General features: G+C 34.9%; 1 protein-coding gene across 1 annotated transcript; it reads right to left on the bottom strand.

Moving 5' to 3' along the window:
* Positions 1–1599: 1599 nt before the first annotated feature.
* KLRC1 (killer cell lectin like receptor C1) lies at positions 1600–9884 on the bottom strand. Its single transcript, XM_003934501.3, has 7 exons — positions 9334–9884; positions 7082–7296; positions 6595–6690; positions 6029–6082; positions 5355–5506; positions 3651–3754; positions 1600–2771 (listed from the first exon to the last, which is right to left on the bottom strand). The coding sequence occupies exons 2-7, from the start codon at positions 7263–7265 to the stop codon at positions 2660–2662; spliced, it is 702 nt and encodes a 233-aa protein (XP_003934550.1). The 5' UTR covers positions 7266–7296; positions 9334–9884; the 3' UTR covers positions 1600–2659.
* Positions 9885–14651: the final 4767 nt, after the last annotated feature.

Raw genomic sequence — 14651 nt, 5'->3', positions numbered from 1 at the left:
TAGCCACATCTTTGTATACAAAGATGAAGAATATTTCCAGCTTCATAGAAAATGTTCTAACTACAATTGACCTATGACGGAAGTCAATAAAAATAATCTGACAACCTTACATATTTTAAATTCAGTAATACATGTGTAAATAACATGGGTGAAAGAAATTATCGAAATGAATAATCACAATTTTTTTTTTTTTTTTTGAGATGGAGTTTCGCTCTTGTTACCCAGGCTGGAGTGCAATGGCTCGATCTCGGCTCACCGCAACCTCCGCCTCCTGGGTTCAGGCAATTCTCCTGCCTCAGCCTCCTGAGTAGCTGGGATTACAGGCACGCGCCACCATGCCCAGCTAATTTTTTGTATTTTTAGTAGAGACGGGGTTTCACCATGTTGACCAGGATGGTCTCGATCTCTCGACCTCGTGATCCACCCACCTCGGCCTCCCAAAGTGCTGGGATTACAGGCGTGAGCCACCACGCCCGGCCCAATAATCACAATTTTTATATGAATTATAAAGAAAAGGAATAAAAATCTTCCTTGTAAAAACTGATTGCCCTCAATGTACATATATTATAAAAGATGACATGAACAATTAAATTAGCTGCAAATGCACTATAAGAAATTAAGAATAGAAAAGCTGAAGTTAAATACAAGTGATATATAAGAAAGAAATGAATAAACAGTAAAAAGTCATGTTAAAGAATAATGTTACAATGGAGAGAATAGTAAGGCAAAAGGTATTTTTACTGAAAATACTTTTAAAATTTGATGAAAGACTACTAAAAATATATACCGACCAATGTATCCACAAAAATAAGAAATTTAACATTTTTAAACATTGATAAGGACTGGGCACTTATCAAAGTGATGTCTCCCAAAGTGCTGGAATTATAGGTTTTAGCCACCACAACTGGCCTATTTCTACATTATATGGAAATACCATTTTGGTCTTCACAGTTATTTACATGCAGCAAAACTATATTATCATTGTATTTTAATGTCTATATGAAATAGAAAATTCTTAGAAAATACACATTACCAAATGCAGTACCTCAAACAGAAATCTGAGTATAGCCTACATGTATTAAAGAAATTCAGTTTAGACATAAACTTTCCTACAAAAATAGTCTACAAACTCAGATGACATTACTAGTGAATGATAACATTTGAAAATAAAGCAGTCCTCTCAACGAATACTTCCAGGTTATAGAAAAAGAGAAATTCTTTCCAAGATAGCCTTGATACCAAAACCTTTCAAGTAAATAGCTATAAATAAAAACATGGTCAAATATCCTTGTGGACATGGATGAAGAAATAAATCTTACCATAGATAAAACATATGTGCACTGATATTTTATAAAGGGAAATATACAATGATCAACATGGACTTATTTCAGAAACAAAGACTAGTTTAACATTTAAAAGAAATAAAAATAGTTCATAAAATGTTATAAAAGAAAACATATATCATTCCAACTGATACAAAAACAATAAAAATGTTACAACAATTGATAAAATCTATTAGAAAATAGGAATATTATAAAACTACTTCACTATGAGAAAAACACCAAACTTTATAAATATGAACAATATGTTGAGGTATTTTTTGCCAAAACACAAAAAAAATGATACATATGATATACACAGAACTTTGACTGTACCTTCTATTCAACTATGGATATAAAACCCTGGCCAGTGAAAATAATTTAACATTAAAATAAGTTATGGCACATGGATAAAAAATAAAAGTGTGATAACTTGCAGATAAAATTGCTGCTTATATAGAACACCCAGAAAAACTCATACTTGACATAATAGATTTAAATACATAAAATCAGTGGAAAAACTAGTTACAAAATTAAGATGAAGACTTCAATTTTATTTTTATTTACAACAAAAATTACTAAAGAAAATATTAAAATCGGGATGCTATTTATAAAAGCATGAATGTAAAGTACCTACATTTCTGTATGACTTCAATCCCCCAAAATATGATAGAGAGAAATTAAAGATAACACAGTACATTGAAGGAAACACTTTATATTGATTAGAAAAGTCAACATGATAAGGAAGCTAATCTTTAAAAATTACTTTGGAGAATAAATGCAGTCACAGACGTTCTTACCGGAGGTTTTTTTTTTTTTTTTTTTTCTGGACAAATTTATTGAAGTGTCATGTACATAGTACAAATTTCACCCACTAGCAATCATTAAAAACCAGTGATTTTTAGTACATTAACAAAGTTAAAACCACCACCACTACTGAAACTTACAAAGTTTTCATCGTGACACAAAGAAACATTCTAGCAATTAGTGGCCACCTCCTATTTCAATCTCCTTTAGGCATTGGCAACCACTACTCTACTTTCTGTCTCCAAGCATTTGCCTGTTCTTGATAGTTGATAGAAACTGACTCACATAATATGCACCTTTAAGAAAGGTTGAATGCCACAAACATCATGTTGAGCAAAATGAGCCCAACACAAACGCTGCGATATCTGTTTGTGAGTAATTGTGCACATCCTATTTCAATAATTGATTCAGAATTTTCTTATTATGGGAGCAAATAACATAATTCATTTTAAAATTCATGCAATCATAATATTCTTTGTATTTTAAGAAATACTAAATTTATCTGATGTACTGCCAAGTCAAATGCTTTAATTCTAAAGCCTACACTTACAAAGATGTAGTATTGAAGATCCACATGGCTCTGATTTAAATCCATCTCCATGCAGCATTGCACAGTTACGTTCCTCATTATTTGAGTCTTTTATCCTGTAATGGAGAAAAATCCATAATTCTGTCCATTTTATGCAAATGATTCATGAGACAAGAGCATTTTCCATGTACTGTAAGAAAGGAATTTTATGGAAAAGGGTAATAAACTTTTTCATATAATATTAGCAAATGTTATTATTCTAAAAACACAATACAGTAGTCTCCCTTCATCCATGGGGGATATGTTTCAAGATGCCACTGAATGCCTGAAACAGCAGATAGGACAGAACCTATGGAGAGATTATGTTTTCTCTACACGTTCACAACTATGATGAAGTTTAATTGATAAATTAGGCACAATAAGAGATGGACAAAAAAACATGCTGATAAAAAACAATTATAGCAGTATGCCAACAGAACTACACTTGTGCTTTGAGGATATTCTTAAGTAAAATAAAGGTGACTTTTTAATAAAACGGGCACCACAATTTTCTGATCGTCCATCTCAAGGTTGTACAACTTGTGGACCATGGGCCACATGTGGCCCAGGACAGTTATGAATGTGGCCCAGGACAAATTCATAAACGTTCTTAAAACGTTCTGAGATAGTTTTGCAATTTAGTTTTAGTTTATCAGCTATCGTTAGTGTTAGTGTACTTTATGGGCAGCCCAACACAATTCTTCCAATGTGGCCCACAGAAGCCAACGATTGGACACCCCTGGTCCATCTGATAACCAAGAAGGTTACTAGCTGACTAATGAGTGGGTGGACATATATGGACCACGATGGTCTACTGTAAAATATTTATATCACAATCTCACTAACTTTCCACATCTTTCTTCATGTCTATGATTCCACATAAATTTATTCATATTATTCTTCTGAATTTATCCTTTATATGTGTTTTTTATATAGCAACATACAAAACAACTTACGTATATTTGAAAGTCAAACCATCGTCTATTGACACCCATGGATGATGACTGCTGTTACGAAACACACCAATCCATGAGGGAACTGAAATGGACGCCAGAACTTTCTGAAAGAAAATAAAGAATTTTCACTTAAATAACAATTATGAAAACATTATAAAAACAATATATTAAAGTTGAAAACCACTATTGGCAAGGCCAAAAACTTCCATAAATGTTTGTAATTTTGATTTTAATGAACTCTTCGGTAGTACTTTCATTCTTCTCATGTTAATTAAAAAATTTTAATTCTTGCAATATAATAGTTACTCCAATTGAGAGAATAAACACAGTAAGGCTTTATGAGTTTCCTGATACTGTGCAATTATTCCTCCAGATACTGTGACTAAATCAACCTACTTTTGTACTATATTTCTCAGAGTTGTAGACTTAGAAGAGAATAGAGGAGTTGTCATTCAGAAATAAACGACATAGAAGCTACAGACTGGGTTTTCTGGGTACCGCACCATTCTTTAACTAGATAAACCCTCACTTTTACCTGATTCAGTTTGGTGGAATAACAGTGGTCCTGACCAGGTGGTATAGAAATGTCCCTCTCTGCTACTTCCTCTCTGCTACTCCCTGCTAGAAACAACTTAAACTCTAGGATTAATGAAAGACAAAAGCAATGGAGAACTCTGAAAGCTGGAAAGAGAAAGATGAAATTGTCTGGGACCCTAGCATTGGGGATCAACCAAGTGTCCAAGGGAGCATGTTAAGTTCTCCACCCAGAAGAAGGTGACGTAGGTCTGCTGTTTCCCAGCACCCGACCTGGCAATAGGAGGAGGCTCAGCGAATCTCACTCCTGCTTGTGTTGAAGAAGAGTCTCCTCCACAATACCAAGTAAGGCTGGCACCAATGGCAAGGATGATCTACCAGGAGACCTGCTACCAATTAGGAGTCAGAGGAATTGCTTCCTTCTCATACCAATAGACACCAGGGTGGGTGTGGGTGAGGAGGATCAGCAAAGGGACCCCATGACTATCAGTGCACCATCCAGGTTCCTCTTTGTCTTTGAGGACATGACACTCACTTGCCCATCCAGAGACACAGGACTGAATGGATTGTTAGTGTCCTTTGTATATAGTATAGCAGTGAACAGTAACAAACTACTGAAAACTGCAATAATATGAAGGAATTGCACAAATATCAGATAGGAGTGAGAAAGACAGACATGAAAATTCATATTGTATGATTCCCTTTATATAAATTCAAAAACAGGCAAACATTATTTATAACATTAAAAGTCAAGACAGTGTTTTGGAGAGGAGTCAGGATAAGTGGTGAGGGCTCACACGGGTGGAACTGCTGGAGCTGGAACTTCTGTTTTGTGATCTGACTTGTATCACATGAGTTCATTCACTTTGTGATCAATCTGAATGACCAGATCATATCTTGCTTGATAAAATTAGATAGCAAAATTTATTGTGGGTTCAAAGTATTTACAGAAGCATGGTTTTCTATGAAAAGCAAAAACTGAAAATTATCAAAAGTACATTAGCAGTACATGAATTTTAAAACATTAAGTCAAACAATTGAATATTACAGACTTAAAAATATATAAGCTAAATATACATATATACATAAATGATTTCTACAAATATATTAAAAATATATTATTGACTGAAATAGGCTTTTCATAAAGTGTTTAAAACATTTACATCTTACCATTTCTTCTTCATTGTCTATAGAAAGCAGACTGGAGTTCTTTGAAGCACAGGCCAGCAAACTCTCTTCCCACGTTCTTCTTTCCTTACCAATGTAATAACAACTGTTGGAATACATAATCCACTCCTCTGGACAATGGTCACAACGATATGCTAAATAAAGAGCGGGAATTACTATCCAGAACAACATGAATTTTTTAAAATAAAAATTATTTAACATACTTGCAAAGGCATAAAGCTACATGTATGCGACATATCTATCCATCCTCACAGGCTGATAAATATGTACTATGAAAATACCCAGTCACTTACACACACATGCACAATAAAGGGTCAGCCTCTCATCTCCTAATCATGTTCCCATATAAAGCAAACTAGCAAACAAAAATCCACTCTACACATGTCTTGAAAATCAATGAACAAACCAAGCTGCTTTAAAAAAAAACAATAAATAACTTGTATCTTATCATATTATAGCAATAAAAATTTGAACACAACAAAGAAAAGAAAGTATAGTGATTTTACTTATAATCACAAGGTAATGCCCTCATCTTTATTTATGAACATTTATTGCCAATTTTTATAACTTATTTATCACCCCAAATTCTATTTTTGCACAGTCTAAGATCAAGAAGAAAACTGTAGAATATTAGAACTTTAAAAATTATTATGTACCTTTCTGAGTTCTTGTATTCAGGGAAGAATTGTTGTGCTTCTGTGTTAATGTAGCTAGAAAAAATAAAGCAATCTTTGTAAAAAAAATTAACATCTAAATCAATCATAAAAATTTTAGTTTTTGTTTGAAATGTTATATTTAGAGTTAGAATAATATAGAATAAAATTGATTTTAAGAAAAATTTTGATAAAATAATGATGGGTTTTTTACAAAAGTGTTTCATAGATCTAAAGAACCAAATTTCACCATCTCTATAGTTCTTATGGTTTGTGATTTAACTACTTTCAGAAATAAATTTCTATTTCTCAGTAAGATTTTTCAGACCCCTAGAACATATTTTTGAGTTATGAAATACAAATATATACACATAATTGAATCAGAAGCAAATATTTTTAACAATTATTCTTTCATTTATTCTTTGACAAATTCAGAATAACCATTCCACATTTAGTCCAAATATATACATTACAATGAGAATACTATTGTCTGAAAATATGAAATGTTTGGGGGCATATTCAATCATTAATGTGAAAATTTTCCTTGAAATCTTCTAAAATAGACTTACAGGGAATAACAGCTATGGTTATCACAGAGGCCATTAAGAGAAGACAGATGATTCCCAGGATCCCAATAACGAGCTTCTCTGGAGCTGATGGTAAATCTGCATGGAGAGAAATGAGAAAAGTGCAAAAAGAGAGGTGGATACAGTTGTTTAAAAGATTCCCAGAAAATAGAACCTGAATGCACAGGGATCAAACAGAGAAGCTTGGGCCCCAAACCCTTATGTCATATTGTAATCTTTCTTTCAGAATAATATAGTATTGCATTTCAGTAAAAATAATGCTCCATAAATAACTGGACAAAGACTACAAATTTCAAAAATGAGTTAAATCAGTCTCCATATCTTATATGGAAATCACATATCTCCACTTGGAATTCTGATCTTCACAAATAGAAAATACGTAAGCACTCGCTGCTCTTACCCCACATATCCCTGTACCCCAAGCTGCACATCCTAGACTGTTATATTGAGGAGCTTTTCAATGCTTTACCTTTGCAGTGATAGGTTTTGTCATTCCCTTGAAAATCCTGAGATGTTTGAAGGTTTAATGCTGCATAGATTATTTCCTGTTCAGTTACTAAAATGGAGCTTTCATTGCTCTTAGGTGTTCGTTGCTGCCTCTTTGGGTTTGGGGGCAGATTCAGGTCGGAGTAGATCACTCCTTGGCTATCCATCTTTTCAGTTTGTGATGTCAGGGACTGTGCTCTATAATAACCGTAGTTAAGAAGTTAATAAATGGTTTATATACAAGATCTCTAGTGCAGTTAAAAGGGTGAGGTGGAGAACAAGTATTGGAGCTCATTTTGCATTAAAGAATCTAAAGTTCCTTCTCTAATTTTCTCCCAGCTTAAACAAGCTTCTTATGGGAAATAGTTTTGTTTTTGTTTTTTTTAAAGATTTTCTAGGGCCAAGCTCATAGTGGGTCATGGCTGTAATCTCAGCACTTTGAGAGGCCAAGGTGGGCTGATCATGAGGTCAGGGGTTCAAGACCAGCCTGGCCAATAGGTTGAAACCCCATCTCCACTAAAAATACAAAAATTAGCTGGGCGTAGTGACACACACTTGTAGTTCCAGCTACTAGGGAAGCTGAGACTGAAGAATTGCTTGAACCCTGGAGATGGAGGTTGCAGTGAGCTGAGATGGTGCCATTGCATGCCAGCCTGGGTGACAGAGTGGAACTCCATCTCAAAAAAAAAAAAAAAAAAGATTTTCTACATTTGACAAAATATTATTGCTGGGACAATGAGAAGCAACAAATTAGTAAGGAATAAACAAGTTCAGGAATAAAAAGATATTTCTTAGTTAATTTCTGATGCTGCAGATATATTTTAACATAATACCAAACACTACTTGTATTAAAAATTAAAATGCTGTATTACAGATGCTTCTGCACTCATTTTTTATTTTAATTTTGAATCCAGTAATGGTTAAGACTATGTGATCTGCACATAACATATATATATATATATATATATATATATAAAATATATATAAATTTCTTGCAATAAATTAGTTTTATTTAGTAATTTACACATATTTATTAAAATTGATGGAGTATTAAATGGTTTTTTTCTTAATGGCTGAAACATTTTAAGAAATTATTAAAAATTTAAATATTCATATATATCAGAAAATGTTATGTGACACAGTTAACTTATGCATAACCTAAACAGTATTACAAACACTACAAAAATTGTTAATACTTATTTTATAGAAGTGTTGGTAATTTATTTCCTGGCTAAATTATAAACCACAAAATGATAAATGAAAAGTATAGCTAATTTATGTTAGAGCACATTTCATTTAAACTTATAGAAACATTTTATGGTTGCCAAAGTGAATAAAGGCCACTTTAGTTGTGTAAGCACTTGTAAAATTTCAGATAATGTAATTAAATCATTTAGTCAATGGGCTCTGGAGTCAGTGAGATCTAGAATTAATTCTGGCTTTGACACTTATAATGTGTGACCTTTAAAAATAGTTATTCTATGTTTAATAACCCAGATTGTTAATCTAAAACGGGAATAAGAATATATAAAACGTCGCATGTAAAACATTTACCACTCAACCTGGCACTTAAAGTTCTCAATAAGCATTAGCTTTTTAATTATTATTAGTAACAATTGTTATGTTCCTGTCTCTGATTCATGTCAGTTAAAGCATGGAAAATAAATCTTCAGATAAGTCTCCTATATCTGTGTGCTACATCTTTCTTTGCAATATTTTGAGCAATTTTTAAAAAGTATTTTGGTTTTTGTATTACCTTTAGCATTTTATGTAATCTACCTCATTCTGATTTGTATTAAAAATAAAAACTGCTTTTATTTATTTAATCTACGTGTCTGAGAAATTATATTTGGTTTTCATCAATTGATTAATTTATTTTAATAATCTATAATGGCTAAACTAAATATAAATTATGATTATTCAAAGATACATGATGTACTGATTATAAAATATAAAATTAATTGTTCGTTATTGTGATGTTAATAGGTTTCATTTAAATTATATTGATTAACAAACCTACTAGTTTTCCACAAACAATAATTTGAAAATGTTAAGAAATCCTCCAACAAATTTTATTTTTTAGGTTTTTACCCTTAGTTATTCAAATGAAGACAGCAATGTTCTACTTTGATTTTATTGTATATTGATTAAATCTCTGTTGCATCATATTTAGCACTTGTAATCACCCACTAAATGAGGTAGGTTAGTAGAGCGTTCGAGAGTAGCAACACATACCTTCTGTCCCCAGAAAGTCACACATCCTTTAGTGGAGAGGCCAGGTTAGTCTCATAAAAAGGCCTGCTATAGTTGAGTAATAAAAGGTGAAATTTAAAGGCGTAAATCCAGGACAAGAACAAACAATGTCTGTGATCTTTGCAGACTGCCCAGTGAAGACTCAGAGTGAGTCAAGAGTGGAAATAGTAGATTTCTTATCAACGTGTTACTAAGGTTTGAACAGGAAATTCTACACATGGGCTATTTGAAATCAGTTTATCTCATCACACACCTCCAAAATATAGGATAATGTGGTCTATTAAAAGCACAAGGTCAACTTTGAAAGTGTGTCATTTAGTTGGTCCATTTTTCAAGTGCCTCTGAGAATTTTTTTCTGTCTTGATCACAAACATTGCCAACACTTACCTTGTTAAGAGTATCTTTTAAACTAGGTTGCTGAATCTTAACATTGCATACCTCTTTTCTTTATATTATTTTATTATGTCACTTCCATTATAATGGGAAAACATTCTAAAACTCTGTAACATTATGAACTGATAACTACTGATTTTTTTTCACTAATTATCTGAGAAATTACTGCAGTAATTACTCAATTGATTGTAGCTGGCACAAAAATCATCATTGCCAAAGTTATAGTCTTAACTTCTCTTAGTTCTTAAATTCTTGTGTTTAATTTTATTTTTTAAAACAGATTATTTAATGTTCAGATTACTCTTGATAAAAATAAATGTATCTTGGAAAGATAAAACATTAATCAATTTTGAAACATATCATCATGCCAGAGATTGAAATATTGAGCAGCTATTCATTACATTATTCATTTATTCATCCTCTGCCATAACAAATTATCTCAACTTTAATAGAAATATTTAGTTGTAGACAAAAACTCAAGTCAAACTATGTATAGGGAAAAAGTAAGTTTAAAATCTTATTAGAAAGAAAGTCAGCAAACTGGCAGAATAGATGGTCCCCCACACATACACCCCAGAGCAACAGTAATTTTCCAGCCATCCACAGACAAAAGTTCCTTTGAGGGAGTTTTGGAATTCAAGTAGGAGTTTGTAAAATGCCAGTGGAACCCAAGAGGAGGGTTGTTTTAGAGAATAGATTTGCACCCAAGTGGCAGCTTGCCAACAGTGATTCCATCTCCAGACCTGAAAAGGAACCCATTCTCCTGTGGACTTGCCTTCAGCCTCATTAGGCCTTGGTCATGCTGCCAAAACCATTTTCCCAGGGGTCCAGGAGGAGACTCACACACTAGTGTCTCAGGAGGTAGGTATACCAACTGTAGTCTCAGTGTAGATCCTGAAACAACCCTCTAACTTGGCTTTAGCTAGCGTCAGCCACAACTTGAGGTCAGTCCTTTACCCACAGACTTCCTGGGAGACATATACATCTGTTCCCCTGGGGCATGCTTGCTGATCTCTGTCCCATAGAAGATACTAAAATGGCCCTGAATCTCCACTCAAACCCCTCTCAACTGTGGCCTGAGTTAATCACAGGAAATTGCTGTGTGACTCACTCATATTTGTCAGCAGTATAGCTTTGCTGACTTCAGTTCCACAGTAGCTTCTGAAACAGCCTTGAATCTTGACCCTCACCCTTGTCGGCTGTGGACTGTGAACAGTCTTGCCAATTCAGGGATGCAGAGGGAGGGCATGCACATCCATGTTCCCACTGGGAGACCATTGTCCTAGGTTTCATAGCAGATCCTGAAATGGGCCAGAAAAAGGGCTTCAACCCTTCTCAGCTGTGCTAGAAAGCAGTTTGCCCACACAGGGACCTGGAGAGAGACATCATCAGTGCACCTACAGGCACTGACCTTAGTCTTATTTCATATCTTGAAACTGTCCTGTTAGCCAGCTTCAGCCCACTTCAATTACAGTCTGAAGCAAGTCTGCCTGCCCAGAGACCTGCCAGAAAACACACTCATCCATGACCCCAGAGACAGACATGAAGACACTTCTTTCAGCTGTAGACCCTGAGGAAACCTTGTGACTTATTACTAACTCCTCTCAGCCATAGGTTGAAAAACCCACCCAGAGACCCATGAGCATCCTTCCCAGGAAACTAGATAAACTCTCCTCGAACTACATGCCTAATAATAGATCCACTATCTATAGACCCTAGAGTGAACCCTCATCCCCTCCCCACCCCTATACAGTATGATTCTAGAGCCAGTTTGGTCCTCTGAAGGACTAAATAAGATACAAGCCTGCTAGAAGCCCGAGTAACAGGGTCATGAACCAAAAATCCCCCTCTGGACCCAGAAGCAACCATATGACCTGGCTATAACCCCGTTCAACCGTGATACTGAAGGCAATCTCATCAGCCCAGCATCCTAACAGAAGAAGGTCTTAACCTACCAAAACCAGCCTGTAAAGACTGAAAGAGATGTCTGCTCTTTATTTTTATTATTTTTATTTTTATTCTTTGAGACGGAGTCTTGCTTTGTTGCCCAGGCTGGATTACAGTAGCGTGATCTCAGCTCACTGCAACCTCTGTCTCCCAGGTTCAAGCGATTCTCCTGCCTCAGCCTCCCAAGTACCTGGGACAGGTACGCGCCACCAAGCCCAGCTAATTTTTTGTATTTTTAGTAGAGATGGGGTTTCACCATGTTAGCCAGGATGGTCTCCATCTCCTGGCCTCATGATCTACCTGCCTCTGCCTCCCAAAGTGCTCATGCCTGGCTGAGATGTCTGCTCTTTAAAATGCACAGGCACCAGTACAAGGATAAACAAATAAAAAATTATCAGACAAATACGACACCACCAAAGGAAGTTAATAAAACTTTAGCAACTGATCCAAATAAATGGAGATCTCTAAGTTGCCTTTAAGATAATTCAAAACAATCATTTTAAAAAATTTCAGTGAGATGCCAAAGAGTACTAAAAAATCTAAAACAAAAACTACATGAACAAAATAAGAATTTAATAAAGAAACATAAACCATTAAAAACAGCCAAACGAAAATTCTGGAGCTGAAGAATACAATGAAAGAAATAAATAAGTCAACAGAGAGTTTCAATACCAGATTCGATCACGCAGAAGAATTAGTGAACTCAAAAGAGTGCCATTTAAAATTAACGAATTAGAGTAAAAAAAGAAAAAAAAGAATAAAAAGTGGCAAAGAAACCCTAAGAGACCTTTGAGACGCCACCAAAAATATGTTATAGAAAGTATAAAAACTTCAGAAGGAGAAGAGAGAGATAAAAGACCAAAAATATTTTTTATTTAAAGAAATACTGTCTGAAAACCTTCTTAACTTGGGAAGGATATGGAAAACCAAATTCATGAAGCTTAATGAATCATAAGCAAGATCAGTCCAGAAAAAAATATTATGAGGCACAATATAATCAAATTGTCAAAAGTCTAAGACAAGAGAATCTTGTGGGGAGTTTTGTTTACTTTTTAGCTTAATGTGATCACATTGTTCATTTTTGCTTTGGTTTCCTGTGCTTGTGGGATAAGACTCAAAGAATAGCCCACACACAGTGGCTCACACCTGTAATTCTAACACTTTGGAGGCTGATGCGGGTGGATCACAACGTCAGGAGATCAAGATCATCCTGGCCAACATGGTGAAACCCCACCTCTACTAAAAACACAAAAATTAGCTGGGTGTGGTAGCATACGCTTGTAGTCCCAGCCACTTGAGAGGCTGAGGTAGGAGAACTTGAACCCAGAAAACAAAGGTTGCAGTGAGCTGAGATCATGGCACTCTATTCCAGCCTGGTGACAGAGTGAGACTCCATCTCAAAAAAAAAAAAAAAAAAAAAAAAAAAAAAAAAAAAATCTTTGCCCAATCAATTGTCCTGGAGAATTTTCCCAGTTTCTTTTCTTACAACATTATTTTTAGATACAGGGAGTACACGTCCTGGTTTGTTACATGGATATATTGCACCAGGATAGTCAGTATAATCCCAAGTAGGTAGTTTTCTGAACCACTTTTTCCTGCTCTTCTCTCCCCGCCAGTAGTCTGCAGTGTCTATTGTTCCCATATTTATGTCTATGGGTGCTCAGTGTTTAGCTCCCACTTATAAGTGAAAACCTGAAGTAGTTGGTTTTCTGTTCTTGCATTAATTTGCTTAGGATTGTGGCCTCCAGCTCTGTCCATGTTGCTCTAGTGAACATAGTTGTATTATTTTTTATGGCTATGTACTAGTCCATGGTGTATATATGGCATATTTTCTTTATCTAATCCACCACTGATGAGCATGTAAGTTAATTCTATACCTTTACTGTTGTGAACAGTGCTGTTATAAAAATGTGAGTGCATGCATCTTTTTGATATAGTGATCTATTTTTATTTGCTTATGTTCCCAGAAGTGCAATTGAGGATCAAATGGTAGCTATGTTTGAAGTATTATGAGAAATCTCCATATTCTTTCCACAGTGGTTAGACTAATTTATATTCCCACCAACAGTGTATTAGCATTTTCTTTTTTCTGCACCCTCACAAGCATCTGCTGTTTTTTGACTTTTAAATAGTGGCCATTCTGACTAGTGTGAGATGGTACGTTACTGGGATTTTGATCTGTGTTTCTCTGATGATTAATGATGATAAGTGTTTTTTAATATGCTTGTTGCCTACTTGAATGTCTTCTTTTAAAATGTGTATGTTCATGTCCTTCACCCATTTTTAAACGAGGTTATTATTATTATTATTTTTTGCTTGTTGTTCTGTTGTACCCAAGCAAGTTGGAAGAAAGTGCCACACTCTGAGATTCATCAGAAGTTCTTTATTTGCCAGGACCTAGAGATGGCTAATGCTCAAAATTCTCTTGGCCCCAAGGAAAGGATTTTACTTCTTTTTATACCTTGCTTAAAGGAGGGGAGAAGGAGCATAGCTGAAGCAAATTTTACAGAAGCAGAGCATGCAAAAGTTAAAAAATAAGCAACCGTAGGTGTAGGGGCTTCTCATACTATCAGTGGGCACATTCCTAAGCAGGGATGGCACGGCTTGACTCAGTACCTTATCAGCAAGTGCATTCCTGAGCTCCCTTGAGTACAGCTTGACCTAGCCATGCACTCAGGGGAGGGGGATAGCAGGAAGTGGGAGGCTAAGATGGAGCCTGTCTAGCTCTCAGCTAAAATGGAGTCAGTTAGGCTAACACAGGGTAGGTTAGCACAGTTCTGTTTAAATTCCTTATAGATTCTGGATATTAGAACTTTGTCAGATGCATAGTTTGCAAATAAGTTTCCCATCTGTAGGCTATCTGTATATTTCATTAATAGTTTACTTTGCTGTGCATAAGCTCTTTAATTAGGTCTGATTTGTCAATTTTTGTTCTTATTGCCATTGCTTTTCAGGCCAAT

This window comes from Saimiri boliviensis, chromosome 7 (assembly GCF_048565385.1).
Source record: "Saimiri boliviensis isolate mSaiBol1 chromosome 7, mSaiBol1.pri, whole genome shotgun sequence".
Taxonomy (NCBI): domain Eukaryota; kingdom Metazoa; phylum Chordata; class Mammalia; order Primates; family Cebidae; genus Saimiri; species Saimiri boliviensis.
Note: the sequence above shows the minus strand (reverse complement) of the source record. Positions and strands in the feature narration are given on the sequence as shown.

What these genes read in the sequence shown, in the direction of transcription:
- KLRC1 (XM_003934501.3), bottom strand. Translation starts at nt 7,265, where the DNA reads ATGGATAGCCAAGGAGTGATCTACTCCGACCTGAATCTGCCCCCAAAC. An exon ending in CAAAACCTATCACTGCAAAG is followed by an intron (nt 6,691 to 7,081) that starts GTAAAGCATTGA and finishes CTCTCCATGCAG; the next exon opens with ATTTACCATCAGCTCCAGAG. An exon ending in AACCATAGCTGTTATTCCCT is followed by an intron (nt 6,083 to 6,594) that starts GTAAGTCTATTT and finishes TATTTTTTCTAG; the next exon opens with CTACATTAACACAGAAGCAC.